Source organism: Ammospiza caudacuta, chromosome Z (assembly GCF_027887145.1).
Source record: "Ammospiza caudacuta isolate bAmmCau1 chromosome Z, bAmmCau1.pri, whole genome shotgun sequence".
NCBI lineage: Eukaryota > Metazoa > Chordata > Aves > Passeriformes > Passerellidae > Ammospiza > Ammospiza caudacuta.
Genome location: NC_080632.1, coordinates 80204384 through 80225291, shown reverse-complemented (window position 1 = coordinate 80225291; position 20908 = coordinate 80204384). Strand labels below are relative to the sequence as shown.

Here is a 20908-nt window from a genome sequence, read left to right as displayed (position 1 = left end):
ATAAAGCCATTCATTTTATTCTTCAAATCTAAAGTAATTACAAGCTAGAGCATGGCAAATGGATTTAGAAGAAGCCATAACGTCAGAAGAATCCTTTAAAGAAGAACAGTAATTTAAAAGACTGAACTGAATAATGAACTCCCCTGAACAACAATTATTATGAGATTGATTTATTGAAAGTGTATTTAATTATGCAAGAAATGTTTAAACTTTCCAAAATAGTGCAGGAAGACAGAGAAACCAATAGCAGAGTCAGCCCTACGTCCTCATTATAGTTGAGAAGCTGAAGCAGATGGAGAATTCATTTAGTTTAGAAGGATAAAGTACATCAATTTCTCTGAATCCACATTTCTAGTCAATTTGTTACAGTACCAGCTTCAACAATTAATGATCTCATTTTCCCATTTGTGCCTCCTTTTAAAAGAACTCAGTCTTTGTTTCCAAATGAGCAAAATGTCATAAAGAAAAAATGTAACTCAAACATCACTTTGAAAGCTCACATGCCTAAAGCCAAATGTTTCAGCAATAACCACAAAACCAGTGGTCAAATTCAGTCAAGTAAGTAGCCTGGTCAGTTTAAGTATCTGGAAAAAGCAGAAAGACCTGTCTTTGACCTGAGACACTTAAACTGACCAGCCTGACTCCTACAGAGAATTTTTTTTTTTTTTTTTTACCTGAACTACTTCACCTTTTTTCTTAAAATACCTGATATTGATCTATGAGATTGCCATGGCTGAAGGTGCATTTCCAATGACACGTTTCTCCTGTTCAGTTTAGACAAGGGCAGCCCATCATCATATCCAGTTCTGTCAAGCCCACAAGACAGTTAATATAGATAATACCATAAACCTGTGCTTCAGATACCCAGAGCTGGGAGACAGGCTGGCAGGGAAGCACACAGCTACCCATAGGTATCCACAACGTGGCAGGGCAGAACTCCAGCTCCTACTCAGTTTCAAAATCATCAAGTCTCGAATAACAGATACAGATCACCACAATGTGAAAACATCATGAAACGTGGGAGATGGGAGAATGCTGCTAGCCCTCAACACTCACCTCAGGGGAGCTCCAAAATTCCATGCAAGAGCTGTTGGGTGGGAACATCTCCACTTCAGTCAGACACACACAGAACACCATTCCACTCTCTGTATAAAACACAGAGCAAATATGCTTCTCCCATTCCACAGCTGTATTTCTGTGCTGACAGTACCATCTCACAGACAATCATGCACCACTGAGTGCAGAGGTTTAGGGCAAAAAGCCTGTCCAGCTCATATTCTACAGAGGCTGTTGCTGACTGCTTAGATGCTGCCTGCTAACTCTGGGTATTTTCATAACATGGACAGTGTTGCTAGATTGTGCTACAAGGCACTAACTAGGATTAAGCACAGAAAGCTTCAAATTAATCTCCAGCCATTGATCCATTTGAATACTCAACATTACAATATGTTTCACCTTGTTATAGTTTAAAAGTTCATGAAAAATTCAAAATATCTTATTTACCCAATAGTCCTTGACTGATTCTTCTACATTTCAGTTCGTAAATACATACATTATTTAACCAATACTGCAGTTACAGAATAGCATATAAATATTCAGGGACTTTTTAATAAGTGCAGCTTTTTTTCAACAGACCACAATGGTTGCTTAGGAACATTTACTAGTAGGATACCTGAAATAACAGTAAGAGAAACACCTTCAAAGAGTAAAGTACTTGGATAAAATGGAAGAAAGGAGCAAAATACTAATTCTCCATTCTCCTCACACACCTTCAAACAAATTACGATGCACAAGAAGATATAGAGTATGCATTCACATATGAAAAATAGAAAGGGAAAAACTTTAAATGATAAGCTGAGGGAGCCAAGTTAAGAAATAAAAGAAAAATAATGACGGTCATTCCAAACCCTCAGTTCATAACTTGTCAGAAACTATACCATCAGGAACAGACTCAGCCAAAGTTAATCTCTAAAATTGTTACTGAGTTTTAAATAAATAGCCTGACTTTCAAAAGCACAAGTTTCCTGCAAATGGCAAATTTCCCTTTCTATAGAAATTTTCTTCTTACCTTGTTTTTTTTTTCAGGGGAAGGGGTGGGGGCACAGCAAGGCAGGGACCCATTTTCTCACATAGATGGTAAATGCAGTGCTAATATCTGTGCCCCACCTCACCCTGACACTGTGTGCAGACTGACATTCTGAGTGCAGACTGTCCCCTTGCCAACAGCAGCCCCAGGGAGGCGCACACACACGAATCTGCCACACAGGACACTGGGACCACACATCAAACAAAGTACATGGCCAAAGCCCTTCTGTGCAAGATCCCCTTTGCTCCTTCATCTGTGATGACAACTTGGTGGGTCTGACTAAAAAAGAAAGGCAAGCATAAGTTTTCATATTTTCAGAAGATCAGATTTAACGTTACAGGGAAAATAAGGCAGAACCAGCAAGTAAATTCCATATTCTGATATCTCCTTTTTCCACCATTTTTTTCTTTGCATTAAGCAAGTCAATAACTCTTTTTCTTCTGAAAAATACTACTAATTTTACATTAACACATTAAGATAGGAAAAGGAGAAAATATGTAAGCAGCCCTAATTTATGTATGAAAGACTTATGTAATGAACAGTACTATGGCAAAACTAAAAGCATTTTATTAAAGTCTCTAGATAATAGTTATAAAGCTCATTATTCTTCCAGCAAATTAATATTCTATGTCTCACTAACACTACAAGCAAATGAACTGTTTTAGTTAAATTAATATTCATGTTAACTGCATGCAAAACCAACTAATTAAGTAGTTCTATAATATTAAGGACATATGTAAACAGAGTCTGTGATTAATTTTAAGACTAACCAAGTAAATCATACAGGATTTGTTGTGTGAATTTGGCTGGGTCTTCAGAACGTGGTCTACTGGGAGGTGTCCCTGTCCAGGGGTTGGACCTAGATGATATTTCAAGGTTAAACCATTTTGTAAGTCTAATATTCAGTCAGAAAATAATTCCAACAAAAAGGTGCATTCTAAATATAAACCAAAACAGTAGCATAGTACAGGTGACTAGTTTAAATCTACAAAAAAGAAAAAAAGTTTGCAATAAACAGAATCTCTTCTTTCCTTTATCTTCCTATTCCTTGTCTATATAATAACAATTTAGAGCTTAGAATTCAATAACCAATTCTTAAAAGGTTTTAAATAAGTTTCCTCTTCACCTATTAGTAAGTCTTGACAGAAATGTTATAGCTGCTTTTTCTTCTTCATTTATGCAACCGCATCAAATTTGCATGAAAAAGATCCCTAATGGTGATAACAGAAAAGCTAAAGACCACAACATAATTTCTTTGAGCTATGAAGGTATCAGTAGTATTTGTTTCTTAATAATCTCATTATAATTTTTTCCTAAGACATATATCATGACAGTATTGGGACATCTTACGAAGGATATTTTCCTGATTGTTAAATTAAATTATATTATATTTTGGACCTAAATTAATAATAGGTGCCTGAAAATACATCAGGGGAAAAAAAAAAGGAAGGCCAAAAGCTTTTCCATTAGCAGCTCCTACCAAAAGAGGAAAAAGATGCAGCACAAGTAGTCTAAGTGCATAACATGGTCCACACTTCTCATCCCTTACTGTAAAAATGCCAATGAAATAATACAAACAAGAACAAGGAAGTTGCAAGTCACACACTCCAAAGCCAATTCCAGAATCTAGACTGCCACTAGAAGCAGCTGAGTCACCATACAGCAGCAAAGAGAAGACCAATACCAAGAGTAGATGCTGTAGAAGACACCACAGGTGGTGGCACACGACAATTCTCACATGATTAGTCCCAAATTCTATTTCAAAAGTTCAGAGGGTGCTTGAACATCCTAAACAGACACATCCCTGCTTGCATCAGCCGTCTTACAATTGTCCGACTGATCCTAGGTCACCTGCACCACCTTGGCCCTTATTAACCCTGACTGCTTATCCCAAACACTTCTGAACCCATCAGTCACAGGCTTTCACATCAGTCACCTCCAGCTCAACCTCCTTTTCCAAGTCTTTCTTTCCAGATCTCATGTTCTAGATCTCACTTTCCCAACACACACGCTATTTACATTTTGCCTCTTTATCTTTTACGTAAACTTCACTTTCAGAAAGTGGTATTTTTCCCCACCACTTTGAAGATGATAAAGTTGTAGAATGCTTTCACTGGGGAGGGCATCAAGAGAGTGTGAGCAGCTGTTACTGGATTATCAAGGTCAGTCCAACTGGGCAAATTTTAGTAAGAACAGCAAGAGCTGTCATCCCAGCACATGTCCCTGAACACCACTAAGTGGCACATCTTCTAACAGCAGCACTAGAACTTTCTGGTTTATTATAAGCAAAAGAGTTTAATACAAACAAAACAAAGTTTTGATCCTCTTTTGGTTTTGGAAGTTTTTTTTTAAACACTTCAGATCACACTTCTTTTCAAAGAAGTCAGTCTGAAATGTAAATGTCACGAGATAAGCCAAGCCAGAACAGCTACTTTTGACCAAATTATACAATAATATGATAGGCCTGAATACTTCTCTAGGAAGAAAGGGTAGACCAACTGACTACTTGAAATCCCTAATTTTCCTTAATGCTGTGATAATTGCCAAATACTTAGCATTGTAATACAATACTAAGTATTTGGCAACCCTGGCAATAGACTGGACTATTTATGGTTCACAGTATGCTCATCACTGTTGTTCGCCATAAACAGCACACCCTAGTACTAAGTACTCAATTTTCAAAGTTTCACCTGCCAAGGAAGGGTAGAATTGACTTCTAAATCTGCATGAAATTTTATTTGTTGCTCCCTATCCAGACAACACTGGCAGCTCCACAGCAAATGTGAGCTTGGGCTGCAGACAGACGCTGTTTTCTAAATGCTGATAAGTCACTCAAAGTTTTGTAGTGAGATCTTTGCATACCCACCCATCTCACTTCCCCCAAAGCTTCACAGTTCATGAGCAGCAAATTTGAATAGAGGGGTCTTCACAACTTCTCAGTGATAAAAAAATCAACAACAACAAAATAAGGATGAATTTTCCTCAAAATAGGGATTTCAAGCACCAAACAGTATTTCTCCTCCAAGAATCTCAAGGGAAAAAACAAAACAACAAAAACATGTCTAGCTGGAAACAACCCACACAGTCCCCATGCTAAGTGAACTAAACCCTTACCAGGCTGAAATTGCACTTTGCTGGATAGCTTCATTTACATCAGAAGCACCAACTTATTACTGCAGGGTACTTTTAAATACTGCAGTAAAGAAAGTTATCTTATAGAGAATAAATTTGCTATGTGGGGCAAAAAAAAAAATATATATATAAAATTGATTTTAACAGGCTTCAAGTTTTTTTCTTATGGTATTATATCCTTGATATCTTATTTGCAAGTGGACACTATAGTCCAGAAGAAATTAAGGAATTTCAAGTTGCCTTACTTGAAACAGCCATAATCTGTATTCAGCCTCAGCAAGTCATTTGTACTATTCCTTGTCTCTGCAACAAGCTTTAAAAAATTAAGTGATCAGAGTTACACTGAAGATCTTGAATCATTCATGTATGATAGGCAAGAATTGCAGCAGTTAAAATTACATTGTTTTAAATTATAACCTTGTTTTATATATCTAGGTTTTACTGAGTTTTATGAAGTGTAAAATTGCATGCATTAACCTTCTGCCATGTCTACCAGACTTCTGGAAAAGTATTCATGCTTGTGCAATCTATTTCTGGTAAAGAAACAAAAGGAAAGGGAAAAAATCCCAAAGAACAAAACAAAAAAGCAAGCATGTCTACTTTTCACTAGCCAAATAAACTTCATGTGAATTAGTGAAATCTTTGTGTGGATAATTAACAAAAAGTCAGAAACATGCATCCCACCCACATTCATGAGCTAACTGAACACACAAGATTCAATATACAACAAAATACTGGATTCAATGAAATCATTATCAAAGAGTTGTCATCACATCTAATGGCTCTTGAAATACCTCAGATCTAATATTTTCCAGTAACAGTTCACAAACAGCTAAGTTTGTTGATGTGTATATCATTTAGGACAAACAGACAAAGTAAGTGCCACTGTGCTACAAGGGATGCTCTAAGTCATCAGGGCAATGCTCTCCTGACAGAGACCACGCATCACTGATTGTCTTTTCTAAGCCAAGCAAGTTCCATCATAAAGAAGCACTGTTTTTGTTACACCTCCAGTGCTAAACTGTGAAATAGGATTTCCAGAATTTTCAAGAACCTTCCTCTAAATTCATGCTTAAATTTCTAAATTATCTCTGTTTCTGTTTCAACACTGGCCAATAGCTTGAACAGCCTCTTTTTGTCACTAACTTTTCAACTTGAACAAAGGATGGCTCAGGACTGAAAACAATACTGCATACTGGGCTCCATCATGCTTTTTAAAACAACATTACTACCCTCCCTATCAGCAATACATCTCCCAATGAATCACACACTATTTGCTTTTCCTGTAGTTGCAGTCCTGTCTCTTCCCTATCCCACTGCAGCCAATCCTTAGCCCTCTGAGGAATTTAACAACAAAGCATCAATATCAGAGATTGGGAAGAAAAATGAACAAGAGAATTTTGTAAAGGTCTGTCACACCTCAGAAAGAAAAATATCAGTTCCTGCAATAGTGACTTTGCATGTGATATTCCAGGACTGGGACTAAGCATATGCAGCTTAAAGAAATGCAAGCCACAGTCAGCAAGAAAAGAGAATCTCCCAACTTTTTTATATACAAACAAATATATAAACCTACACCAAATATATAAACCCTACACCAAACAAAAAGTCCAAGCTAGCTAAACCCCCTAGTACATATATTTAATTTGTATCCATTTAGTGTCGATTCCCCTTCTCTGGACATGGAGAGAAATGGAATACCATGCAAGTTTTAGACCTAAATTATGACCACCTAAGAGAATTTTAAAAAATATCTATAATCATATTTTAATGTGTAAATTCCTTATTGTCATTTTTTTAGTTGACAAATATCTCTTTCATAGCAAAACAACATCATAGGAACAGCTGGATGGCAGTTTAAGCTCATATGAACCAGTGTCACATGCTGACAAGTCATCTCTCTGATTGCTTTTGAATGGCAGCACATGCAGATTTATTCTATGCCATAAATTAGAACAATTATTTCTCTGTACTTCACTTTTTATTTCAGTGGGCCATTGCCCATATTTTTAAAGGATATCTTCCCTTTCCTTGATGATAAGTTCATTCTGCTCCTCTAGCTGTCTGATCTTCTTCTCAAACGATTCCTGTTCAGCTTTCAGCCGTTCTTCTGTCACCTCTTTTTCTTCACTTACCCTGAAAAGAATTTGAGAAAAATAAAATATATGCCCATAACCACAGTACCCGACTTCCAACTCCTCCACCACTTTGCAGGTAAATGGATAACATCCTCTCCACCCTTAAGCAGGTTAGTTCCTCACAATGCTTATAATACATTATACAGGAAGGTAGGTATGACTTGATGCAATACATCTCTTCTTTTTTTTTTCAGAAACACTGGTCTCAGGAGAGTACATGCACATTAATGGGCAGCATGGAGGAACAAAGTCAGGGCCTGAACCCACAATTAGGTTTGTCCAGTCTGATTCTCTGCAGCCATAATGAAGATTCACTGGGATACTTTCAAACCTAGGACATGAAGACAGAAAACTCAGACAGAAGAGCTTAGATAACATGACAGAAAGAAAATTCAAATTCTGGAAAACTTTTCTTAATCTATAAACTAATCCTTCTTTCACCTTTACTGGTCAAATACAAGTTCAGGAAAGAATCATTTTTCTTGTTAGCTTTCTCCAAACAAAACTGTTTGTCCTTTTCCTTAAGGATTTTCAAATATCAAGCTGCAGGCGTAAATTTTCCTTTCTGTCTGGGGCATGGCACCCTGTATCTTGCTGCTCAGTGTAAATAATTGGATCAAGATTAAAGGATGACAATGGGAGAAAGGCTTACAATGATCATTTATTCTGCACCTCAAGAGTAGGCTATAAAAACAATTATTCTGGTATCACGTAGGCAAGAAGATCATTATGCACAGATGATCCTGTAACTATGCTAAAAAACGTGGCTTGGAAATCATGGTTCCATAAAAGCTCCACAAAAATATTAAGTAATGAGCTTAGACTAATAAATATTATTGCTCTGCACTTAGGCAATTTCTGTTGCTGAAGGCTCTTAAAGTTCAGTCTTTTATGATGATGAAACAGCTGCCACAACACAGGTGACAGGAGACCAAAGCAATACAACTTTTAGAAAACTCCAATTTTAACTTCCTTAAAGTGGAACAATCTTATAGGAAGAGGAAAGAGGAGGGGGAAAATGAAGTGTGTGTGTGTGTATATATATATATATATATATATATATATATATATATGTAAGTATAAAACTAATTCTGGCACTCATTCCATTAGACCAATATTCTGAACCGAATGTTTCATTCAAGGACTGAGCCATACACTTCATATCACTGTTCCCCTTAAGAGTGCACAGATTTGTTTTGATCTTCCAGTGGAGAAGTCATAAATACCACAAGTGGGTCACTCCCCTGGAGTGAATTATAGGCAAGCAGTATTCCCCAACTTCAAGATCAACCCACAGCACTCTTGTATCAGCTCAAGCAGACTGCGTGAAGTTGGAAATAATAATACTGGAACTCACATTTTTTCTCTACAAACTTAGAGGGAGACAGACGACAGATACCGGATAATCAAATTCTTTAAATTAGGGCAGTTTGAAAGCTTGGATCAAACTATTAATTGTACAGTTTCTAATGTACGGGGGGGGAAAAAGACACTGATTAAGCCTAACAGCATTCCACTAGTCAAATGCACAAGGTCTCACTTACAACCTTGGGCCCAGTCTGGGAAGGTGTGATGAGTTCAACCTGTTCCTTGGCCCCTTCCCCTCCACTCACAGGCTGTCAAAATGGCTGTGCACATATCATTTAAGAAATGTGGTAACAGGAACTACCTGTATAAATTCTGGACCCACACCAACACCTCTGCACTCCTTAGCTAAGCAGGCAACAAACTTTTGAGCAATATCCACCACACTTCCTTGCAGTAACAGCCACAGCACATTTGCCACAAGCTGCAGAGAGAGATTCTCATACCCAACCGTGGCCCATTTGCTTCCTCTGAGTCCAGTGCAACCACCTAAATAACTACAGCACAAATGACCTTTTTTCACATTATCAGTGAAAGATGCAAGAACAAAGTTAATTAGAAAACCACAATGAAGAACACAATGGCTACCTGGATGAAAGACAGGAATGGAACAAGAGCAGGGCAAGCAACTGGAAAGAGAGAACAAGTACCATCTCCAGGATTCTATGCAAGGAAGGAAGCTTGGTCAGTAACTTGCAGGAGTGATGCTGCAAGAGAAAAGGGTTTGGGGCAACAAATGCTGGCACCTAATAACACTAAAATTGAACAACAGTACAAGAAAAAAAGGCATGAAAGAAGAGAGCACTAGAAAAATCAGACTAAATGTAGCAGGCTTTACTCATCTCTAGATTCTGTGATTTGTTTCTTATATCAGTGTGCATCACATTCACGTGCTGTGTTTGTATTTAACACATATCACAGCAAGCTGTCACACTCCCAGACACATGCATATATTGTGCCACATATCTTACGCAGTAAATGACTGAGAACAGTAAGTGATCTCAGAAGAAATGTGGCAGTATGTGTTTATGTATCACAAAGCAGGAGACAGCCCATAAAGGGCAGGCGAGATACAAAAGACGGTTACTCACAGGAGGTGGCAAAAGGAAGTTAGAGAAAAGGAATACAAGAATCTCATCAGATTATGCTGGATTTATGTCACTTCCTATAAATAGCTCAGTGAGTTGCTGGGTTTTTTAATAAACTTATTTCTTTGCCTTCTGGCAGTACAGAACATATGATTTTTAGCAGAAGTATGGAAGACTTCACTGATGCTGTACAAAAACGTTACAATGCTCATATAATGCTCCTCAAAAGTATTTTCACCCTCTGTTCACCCACTTGGGTCAGAAAAGAGCAGCGAAAGAATGAAGGCACAACTACAAAGAGCTCAACTGCTCCACTGAGCAATATGCTGGTATCCAGCTCCATTGTTCTTGCTCCCAGGATCAAAAAGACAACTGACAGCTGAGAGCAAAGATGATGAATCAGAGGAACTATTCTTCTATTCCTTCCATTCAGTGTCTGCAACATTTTCTTGCATTCCATTCACATTCACCTACCTTGTGCCATAGGACGTGCACCATCTTTGTTCAAGATTTGCTTTAAATTCAACAGTTCAAAGGCTATATAATTCTAAATGCGTTTAAATAAATAATTTTACTTTACAGGAGCCTCTTTAGAAAAACTCATAATGCAAATATATTGACAAAAAGCCCTCCTAGGACATCCGCCTTAGTGTCAAAATTAATTCCTAGTTCACCAGTTCCAATTATTACTGCGTTCTCCCAGGTCCACTGCTGATAGTAGTATTTCTGTCTAATCTAAAGAAGGAATTGATCAAGGAGTTTGCGGATGACACTGACTCATTCCACTGAGTAAGCAGGACTGATGCTCTCCAGGTGGAATTTTTGAAGCACTGCACAAGTCAACAGCACTTCAAGTTTTATTTGTTTAATGAAAAACTGACATGCACAAGAAAGAGCCATGATAATACTCATATCAACACTACACTAGGGACAGAACTCAGCTCTTTCTGACTGAAGGCAGAGTTGGAAAAGCAAATTAAAAACAGTATCTTGTGCTTTTTAAAATTTTAAAAAATGAGCTTTTACCGAAAAAAATCTGAAATGCAGTAAGAACATTGCAGCTCAGCTAGTTAAGACACAAGGAAAACTGAACAAAAAACAGATATATAGACACTGGGAACTTCACTGATCAGTCCTACACTCCTTGGGAGCACTTATCTTCTAATAAACACCAATCTGGTATTAGTCTGTCAACTGGCTAGCAAAGATTAAAAAGGTTTGGCGATCATTCTTGAAAACTACAGGTTTTAAATTCCAGGCAAATAATGGCATCTGGAACAGGGCAGACCACCATGGCGGGCAGGGTTGGGGAGAGAGGGGAAGGAAAGAAAAAACAGAATTTTTGTCCAAGGATCAGGGTTCACAAATCTGATACATTCTACTCAAGCATCATATGCAGTTTGTACACATTAGAAAAAAATAATTAAAAAAAAAACTGCTATGTGCCTAAAACCTAATTGAAATTGCTACACAATGGATAAATTTTACGATATGCAACCTGCAAAATACAAGACTAGATTTCACAGCACGAATTTTTAGCTACAAATGACTTTTTAAGCACAGAAAGTAAGTGTGATTGGTGATACAATAATCCTGGGCATGCTTTACCTATCAACACAAAGTAATTTCCAGGCAAGCTTAGGGATATCTCATTTGCAGTCTCACTGCCTGACCAATTAAGAAAACTGCAGCACAAAATTGCCCCTAAAGTAACACACAAAAAAAGATAAAAGATTTTGATTTTAAAGCCAGGTAACAATTTGGTTAAATATTAAGTAGTGTAACCCAGGAGAAAAGGCAACACAAGAGGCCAAACACACAAAATTTGTAATACAAACCACAGGCAAGTTTTCCTTCAAAGATCTTAAGGACTGGAAGAAAACCAGCAAATATACACTATTATGGCTTTACTGAAACCTCTTCAATGGTTTCCAGTTCTGTAACCAAATTAATATTCTGTTTTGACACCCATTTTCACTTTTTGTTAGAAAATTTCAATTTCAGTTGGTCAATTTCAGCTTCATATCAAAGACAGTAGAAAAGACTAGTATCCCAAACTGCTAGAACCCTACAAAGGGCTTAGGAATCCAGAGAGTTGGGATGAGGGAAGCATTTTCTCAGTAAGGGACAAGGGGCTGTCTGAAGGCTGTTTTAGTAGCTGCCAGTTACAAGTCATTCTGGGCATGCCAGTGATCTTAGCCAGAACACTACTATAATAGCAAAAACCATCTTGTATCTCATTTGGAAAGGGAAATCTCTCCCTCCCATGGGTGCAGAAGGGCATTATGATACCTTTCTACCAAAACTGCTTTTGAAGATTTGTCTGCAATGACAACAGGAAGCCAGTTTTCTCCAAGTTTATTTTATTCAAAGAAAGAAAGAATGCAAAATAGTTAGGTACCAATTTTTGCCACTAAAAACAAAATTTAAACTTTCATGAACAACTCTACATCACTTAGTGAATGCTTCCGTTCACTCAAAAGGCAAATTCCATATCTGAGCTGTACAGGCATTTGTGATCAGGGGAAAAGTATTTATGATGTACCTGCCATACCAGGAGCCCCAAAGTCACAGAACTATGGCTTTATACCAGTTAGGAGTGAAGTGAATCTTGCAAACATACACACATTCACTCTCTCTGCGAAGGAGTTACGACCCTCTCCATTTAACCAAAGGCCAAGAAAGAGAGATCTCTCAAAATCTGCATGTCACTCAAAGTATTTCACCCTAGAATACTTCATAATCAGTCTCAGTGTGGTGTCTAGCAAGCCCTCGATGTCCAACAGTCAGCTGGCTACGTCCCAGCAGGCCCCGTGCTGCTCCTCCTCAGAGGAGGCTAATGTGTCCTGACACTGGCAGCGACCACGAGCACAAGAATCTTTCTGTGTCTTCACCATGCCACTGCTCATTCCATTACATAAGCTGATGACTGCTTCAGGAGCAGCCTGCAGGAATAAAAACTCAGAGAGAGTCTTCTTTGCCTCTCTTGAAAGGACTTTGCTGACAGGGAGAGAAAATTTGCTTTTACTGTGCCACTTTCACCACCACACCAGGAGGACCTTGCTGAAAACATGAAGGTGCCACACTGGCTGTCTCAGAAAATAATGACTGATCACACTCAAGAATACTCTACTTACTCACAAAGCACTTTGGCATTCATGGGCATGACTCATTCTTCTCAGAAATTCCTCTACAAAAGCAATTTTAAAAGAATCTGCTGACACAATAAATTAAAAAGCTCAAATTTGCTACATTCTAGTATTTTAAACTGGCTCCACTCTGCCACTCTCATTTCACCTTAAAAGGATACATTCAAAGAAGGGCAAGATAATGGTTAGATTTACAGGCAGCAGCACAGATCAAAAACTACGATTATTTAGCCTAGAAAGGAGGATTAGAAAGGATACAGCTGAGTCCTTTCTTTAGACCCCGTCTCAAAATCCAATTCCATAAAATTCCGAACAGCTAAGGTGATGTCAGCCACTGGAATCCCCAGCAGGAGATCTTTACAGCCCAGAAGCTCTTCTTTTTTTACCCCAAAGAAAATTATATTAATGTAGGTAGTATCAAAATTTACTCATACCAATACAAAGTCTTACACTTCAGCAAATTAGCAACCACACTGGCACACACAACCTCAATGTTCAAAAGTGCAGTGGGAATGAAAGTTGGAGGAAAAAAAGTAAAAAATAGGAAGAAAAGTACAAGAGAGCTCTCTCCTTCAGCAGTCACAAGCTGGGGAAAGACCAACCACTACCCTGAACTGCTCAAGCAAGACCTGGCTGAAATCAAAGCCTATGATTAAAGGAGTCAATCCCATTTTGCAACTGGTTTCCACATAAACAGAATTTTACCACTTTAAAAGAGCTTTCATGCAGCTGCTAACTGACCAATCTGTATCTTTTTACCATCCTGCAACAAATGTGCATGAATGAGCCTCAACTACCATTCATAAATTATAGCAAAATAAGGAACAGCAAGGTACAACCCCAGTGAGACCTTTATTATTCCAAGTATTTACTGCAGGACAGTGTTCCTATAAAACTTTCAACATTCTGCTGCTCCTTTTTCTTCTCCAAAGTAGCAAAGAATGTTCTACTGCTTGTAAAAGCTCTCTATCATTGCACAACTAAGGATGAAAATTATGGAGAGTTTTAAAAAAGTGACGAGGTGAGCGGAATTAAAGTTCAACTTCCCTATTACTCTGCAAAGGACTTTTAATTACATCCAATAAAAATATGATTAGGTTTAAAAATAAAAGAGAACTAAGTATAAAATAATAGTGTTCCACTAATTTTACTTTTCAAAATTAATGTTGCTGCACTTTCTATTTTTCTTCAAAGAAATGTCAGGCAGAAATATCAAACTGTCCTCAGGGAAAAATCACAGCATCTGAGATTTAGGAAGAATCCCATGCTCGAATGAATTACTGTACTACTATTCACTAGGGAGCAGTGTATTATGAGGAACAATGTAATAAAAGGCTTTTTTTAATATTAGAATATACCTCTATATATCAACAGTGGCAACAGTGTCCGAATAGCTCCAACATCTGACAATTTGTAACCAGGCATCCCACCAATCTACTCTTTATGACAGTCTTAACTATACATTTTCTAACACAAAGCATGATAAAATAGAGTTGCAAGCATGAAGAACTTCAGAAATTACTAAAATACTGTATGGCAAGAAATCCTGTATTAGTAGAAATTATTAGCAGGTAAAATGGTCCACTGGATAAGGATAATCAGAGAGAAAATATTCCTGGCTACACCAGAGAGTTATTGCATGACCTTGAGCAAGTCACTTAATTTCTCTAATTTTCCATATTTTCCTATATAAAATGTAAAAAGAACAGTAATGCTTGCCAATTATTGCACAGACAAAGGATCTACGTCAAAAAGCATTTAATTATTAACAGTAATTATTAACAATAACTTCTGGCCCAAAGGACGTGGGATCATCTCATAAGAGCTTCCCCCACTGATATGGCAAAGCCTACCAAAGGCCCATGTGCTCCTCCTCATTTTTAGAGACACTCTGTAAGAAATAGATTTCCAGAGATTCTGAGGTGTTAGGGATAAAGAGTAGGACAAAAATCTCCTCACTTGAATTCTACCTCTTTATTACTTCCTTTACCTTTGAGAATATTACTAGTGCTGGAATGGAACTTAGAAAAAGACTTCTCCTAAAGCTGAAAACTTGCACTATTTCTACCTCTCCTTTCAAGGAATAGGTAGAATCTCAAGTAATTAAGGGAAGCAAGAAGAAGTTTGGCTAGGTAAGTAAAAATTACACAGGCAAATCACTACCAACATGTTTCAGCCACAAGATCAGCAATGCACCTTTAACATAGCCTTTCATACAAAAGCTGACCTCTGCCAAATAATAGGAACTACAAAGTTTCATTTCATGACCAACAAAGTCTGTCATTTCCAAAAGCAGGATGTGTTTATTTGTAGCACTTGATACACACAACAAACAAAATCCTAGCCCTGTCATTAGGTTATTACAGAAGTACTGCTGGTCATGAAATTTTGACCTCCATTTTAAATATATATTTAGGGGCTCAGAAAGCAAGAAAAAACCAACCAGGCTGCTTACTTTATCCAGCAAGAAAAATTACCTTGTGCAAATATTCAGGTTTTTTAAGCAGTTCTACATTGCTTGATGTTAATTAGAGAAATGACTCTCTTTAAACTTAATGCATTTTCAGGTGATGCTTCTTCTTACCTGGCAAGTTCTTTAATTAAGTTTGCAATGCGTCTCTTGTCCTCAGGACACAAATCCTTTAAAGAAGCACTCTTCATTCCTCCTTCATTAGTGCCCTGAAAATTTAAAGTTTCATTTTAGAATGTACTGTTTAAAAGAAAACAAATACTTCATAAGCTATTAAAAGCATTTCAAGACCTAATAATTAGAAGCTGAAAGTAGATCAATTCCAACTGGGAATAAAATTCATATTTTTTAAATTGTAAGTACATTTCAATGAAACAAATTACCAAATTGTGAAGAATTATTTTAAGGTATTTGTAATTCAAATGCAAGCTGCTAGCTTCAATACTAAAACATGCTGGGTAAAGTTTTAAGACATGCACTATTCCTTGACTCATACTAGATAAAAAGGAGTAGGTTCTCATGGAAATCTAGTGCAGCAATATCCAAATCCAACTTCAAACTTTATCGTATTAGGATCATAATATAGGGAGTAAGGAAAAAAACATGCTGCCTTAGCATTTCTGAGTAAAGCATACAAAACAGCAAAACATTGTTAGCAGAGAGTACATCCCTTATTTCATTTTTCTAATACAGAGGAAAGCACACACACACCTTCACATGCGGCTACTGTTTCATTTTAATGGTTTATTTGCTTATTTTGTGAATATATACTGTATTTATGAATACATATATATAGTTATGGGGTTTTTTTCTTAGATAAGTACTATACTACTATGCTACTTTCGTAAATAAAACTTGTCAAAGAAGGCTCTAGCGGGGCTGAGCACTTCCGATCTTTCAGGCGCTCCCGGGAACGCGGAGAGCGAGCCGCTGCACTTCCCAGGTGTGCCCACCAGAGGGCACTCTGCCGCCCGGCATTCCCGACTTCGGCTGTTTCCACGCAGGAAACGGCTCCAAACTGGTTTTATTCACCCAAAATTCCTGTGATCGGGTATTCAGTTCTGCAGCGCTAGTGGTAAGCACGAAATAGGAACCCGAAGATAAATGCAGCACTATGCTGTTCTGTCCAGGATTTTGGCAAGTTTCAGTACCTCCACTCAATCTGAAGGAGATTCAGTTTATACTTTTACAAACCCCCCCAAGTGCATGCAGTGCTTTAGATCAGATAAAAGAATGCCACCAGATGCCCTGAAGTTTGGCCAAGTCAACACAACAATGTACAAAAGAAAACAAAGCCAACACTGGGCTTCTCTCATTGTCAGTAAAAGCAGCTGATCTACACCAGAGAGGAAGTGACCCCTTTCATTCTTAGCTAATTAAACAGCATCTTAAAAACAATTAAAGAATAATGTCCACTACAAAGAGAGGTGATGTTTTCACACAGACGCATGTTGTACCTCTCTGACACTTCATTTTAACCTCAGTGTATTCTTCTCAGGGGCAAGAGGGAAAGCAATTTCACAAGGCAAATTTCAGCACTTTTCAAGGGGCATTTGATTTCACAATTTTCTTCCCAAACACATGTCACTCACAAATGAACACTAGAGAACATCTAACTTGGCTGAATTCAACTAAACGTATGGCTGAAGGAATTTCACTTCGCATGCTAAAAATGTGTGACTGGTTTTTTTTTAGCAGACAGATGATGAAACTTCTTTAAGAAAAATGAAAAGTTACAGTCCTCAAAAAAGAGAATGAAGCTTGATCACATTAGTGAAGGGGATTTTAACAAAAGATCTCAAAAACTACTACCCAAACTGATGTCAGACAAAGTTTTTTGGGATGAAGAGGAAAAATCAGTTTTTCCTATCACCCACAAGTATGCAAAGATGGCACACAGGAAATTATCAGAGGGAGACTTGTACCATAACACACATCAAAATGAAGCTGTGGAATAATGCACAGCAATAGCTTGACCATCTAAAGAAGACAACAAAGGAGGTAGAGGCCAAGACTCTCTCCATTTCCCAGATTTCTGTCCTTTCTACACAGCTCAGGATAGAAGACAGTTTTGGAACTCGGTACTGGGAAAATATTCTCCACACCTTGGAGGGTGATAACCGCATGGCAAAATCATGCAGGATCACAGAAAGGACCACAGCAGCTCACCTACTCCAGCCTAGAGCATTTTACTCAGAATTATGTCCAGGCCAGGCTGGATGAGACCCTGAGCAGCCTCCACTTGTGGAAGGTGTCCCTGCCCTTGGCGGGGAAGGGGGACTGGATGATCTTTAGGGCCCCATTCAACCCAAACCCTTCTATGACTCTAAGCCATAGTAAAGCCATCAGCTCTCCCTGGACACACACACACAACGCTTTGCAGAAAGTGAGTTGTGTTTTTGATGAGAATTCCACGCAAAAGAAGTTCTTCTTCAATAACAAGTAAAAACATGTGTTCTGTTTGTTGCAAGTATTCAGAGCTTATCTTCAGAGTACAAAGTTTTCATGAGAATTTGGCAAGGCAAGCGAAAAACAGAAGGTTTAAAAAGACAAAAATGAAACATAGCTGTGAACACATCTTGTTGTCAACAATACAAAAGCACGAGTCGCCAATTAAGATTTCACATATCAGGCATTATATTTAAAATAAGAGTACACCAAAACCCATTTATACAATGGCTTTCACAAAAAAGGAGTAAAAACTCTCTAGACAACAAGTAACGCAATCAATGCACCATTCAACAAAACAGATTTTAATGTAGCACATGAAGGCATCTGTGAGGCAGCAGGCTTGTAGATACTTATGAAGAGATGCTTCTACATAAAGACTCTGCATAATGGGGGCTATTTGTGGAATTTATCTGCATGCCACTTAACAGCATCATTTGCAAAGCAGAGGTACATACCAGCCTCTAAAAGCAAGTACCAATAAACAGAGAAAGGGAAATATACATGTCCAGGAAAAGCCCTAAAAATTAATACTAGTTTAATAACTAGTCATGTGTCATGCTGAAGGATTCAAAGGACAATGACACTGTCAAAGCAACCAGAATTGTGTGATCTGTCTTCACATCAGAGTTTTGAACCCACATGTCTGACACACAGCACACAGAAGGCAGAGAAGGACATCTCAGATGAAGAACAAGATCTAACTGCATGATAACAAAACAGTGATGCAGAACCAGTCAAAGGTTTTAGATCCTGCCTGCAAGAGGCAAGAAGCCAACCCCAGTGATTTACAGGCTGGCCCAAGACGACTGCTAGGCAAGAGACTCAACAGTACTCAAATGACTTACACAGTTGTTGAACTACACAAACCATGTTAGAAAAATGGCATCTCTCAGTGGATTTCTAAACACCACAGCATCTGTCACAACACAGAATAACCTTCCAAAGGAAACCCCACTGCTTTGGAATTTCTAATGCAAGGAACTGTAGAAACACATCACCTAGTCTCACAGCAGGAGACCACAAAATTCAAAGCAGTTGACATCAACTGACAAAGCTACTTCTACTGCTCAAATGCATTTTGAACTTTTACTATCAAAAACAAAAAGTGATTTTACTCTTCTAACATGAGCAGGTATAGCAAAAAGGTCCCTAAAATGAGGTTTTGCTCATGTAATTTCTAAATGAGATGACTGGAGCAATGAAAATGAATAAAATGAACAAAACTTCTTGCATATTTAGCTAGTAAAGTATAGGCTAGGCACTACCCATGGCCACATGCACTGCCTCCATGCAAATACACACATAGAAATATAAATAATCTGTTTTACATGGCCCCAGTTACACACCACTTACATAAATGAGCACATTTGGCCTTTGTTCTCTTCAGGTGATAATTTCTGCTAGAAAGCCACCATGAAAAGCTGGCAAAAAGTGTAAGAAACTGTAAAAATAATACTCTAAAACTGTTTAAACATTTTCAATCTGATCATCTTCAGCTTTTTTTCTATAATGTGCACTCTTAAGAGCAAGAAAAATTTGCTTTTACTCACCTGCTGCCCTGTCAGACCTCCTGTACCTCTATCAGGATCCATTGAAACAGAAGCAACAGCTACCGGCACCTTCAGCTCGGTTTGACCTGTTTGATATTTTGGCAAACACCTTGTTCTTAAATTTCCTTTTGTAGACACTCCTGTAAGTGAAAGACAAGCAGAACATGCAGATTATAAAGTGAAAAGGGGCCTTATTCTTGCCTTCCACAAAGGCAACCTTGCCTTAGCAGCTCTTTTTTTGAAAAGAATGAGCACCTCAGGAATAGGTCTGCAGGTCCCCCTGTCCTCTCACTCCATACAAAATTTCAGTAAGATGAATACATCAGCAGGAAAAGAGGTGCATGGCACTGAAGCACACCCAGCCACAATGAACATTTTGTAAATTCTGAAATGCACATTATGTCTTCAGACTGAAGTTCAGTGCAAATAAACTGTGTTTGAGTAAGATGCAAAAGCACAAAATTGAGCTTCTGCTTTGATACCCAAAGACAGTAAAGAACCAACCAGCAGTAAAGCTGTTAAAAGCACCACTCATATAATAAAATACCATTTCTTCTGTTACACAGCCAACCTACTGATGCTCGGGCTGTTTGTTCCTTTCAGGACCAGGCAAATGAGTAAGGCAACACTGCAGTGCACACTCCACAGCTCATCTGTCAAACATTTCCTGCCATAATTAGAATTAGATCAACACCACGAATGGTAAGAACACGAAAGCACTGAAAATCCTGATGCTGCAATTACAAAGTGCCAACACTGACACTAACGCTAAAACCTCCCAGGACCAGATTAAAGCCCATAGCTGCTTGGTAGTGCCTCAAGGTTTAATTTTTGACTATTCAGAAGTGCAAAAAGTTTTGAACAAAAAATATTAACTTCATACTAGCCGATCAATTACAATTATTTGGGTAATTAATTTCAGAAGTGTACCAGAATTCAAGTGAAAGAACTAAATTATAAACTCTAATATCTCCATGCTCACACACAAGCAAAAACAATGGTCCTGAAATTCTCTTCCACAGAAGTGGTAGAAAACTTCCCACAGTGAATAAATTTCCATCATTTAGGATCACTGCTTTCTTTGCAGGGCCCAGAGAAAAACAATCCAACTAACCTGGCTTAAAAATCTCTGCATGTGTTTTGTAGTTCAACAGAGATGTTTGGCCAGTAGTTTTGAAGGGTACCCCAAACCTAAAGAGTACAATTCCTCAAAACTTTAACTGCTGGATGACACACACACAGTTTCAGTCTAGAGTTAACCATCCCCAGACACGTTTCCAGGATCTTGTGTCACTTTAAGAGCTGTGTTTGAAAACAATTAAGAGAATTCTGAAGGGGAACTAAGAGCATTCATCTCTTCCCCAGCGAAGTACACAAGTATGCACTCAGTAAATTAAGGTCAAAAGAACTAATAAAAAAAAAAGAATTGCTTTATCTGTACACAATGAATCTTCATTTCAATTGATATCTTCAAAATTT

At 38.0% G+C, this 20908-nt stretch overlaps 1 protein-coding gene across 1 annotated transcript in view; it reads right to left on the bottom strand.

The window, feature by feature from the left end:
- The window catches only part of KIAA1328 (KIAA1328 ortholog), a 172039-nt gene that overhangs the window by 146072 nt on the left and 5059 nt on the right, over positions 1 to 20908 (bottom strand). Inside the window, exons 2-4 of the mRNA XM_058824482.1 lie at positions 19430 to 19569; positions 15543 to 15637; positions 7239 to 7354 (exon numbers count right to left, since the gene is read on the bottom strand). Coding sequence (XP_058680465.1) covers positions 7239 to 7354; positions 15543 to 15637; positions 19430 to 19569 — 351 coding nt within the window. The remainder of the gene's footprint in view (positions 1 to 7238; positions 7355 to 15542; positions 15638 to 19429; positions 19570 to 20908) is intronic.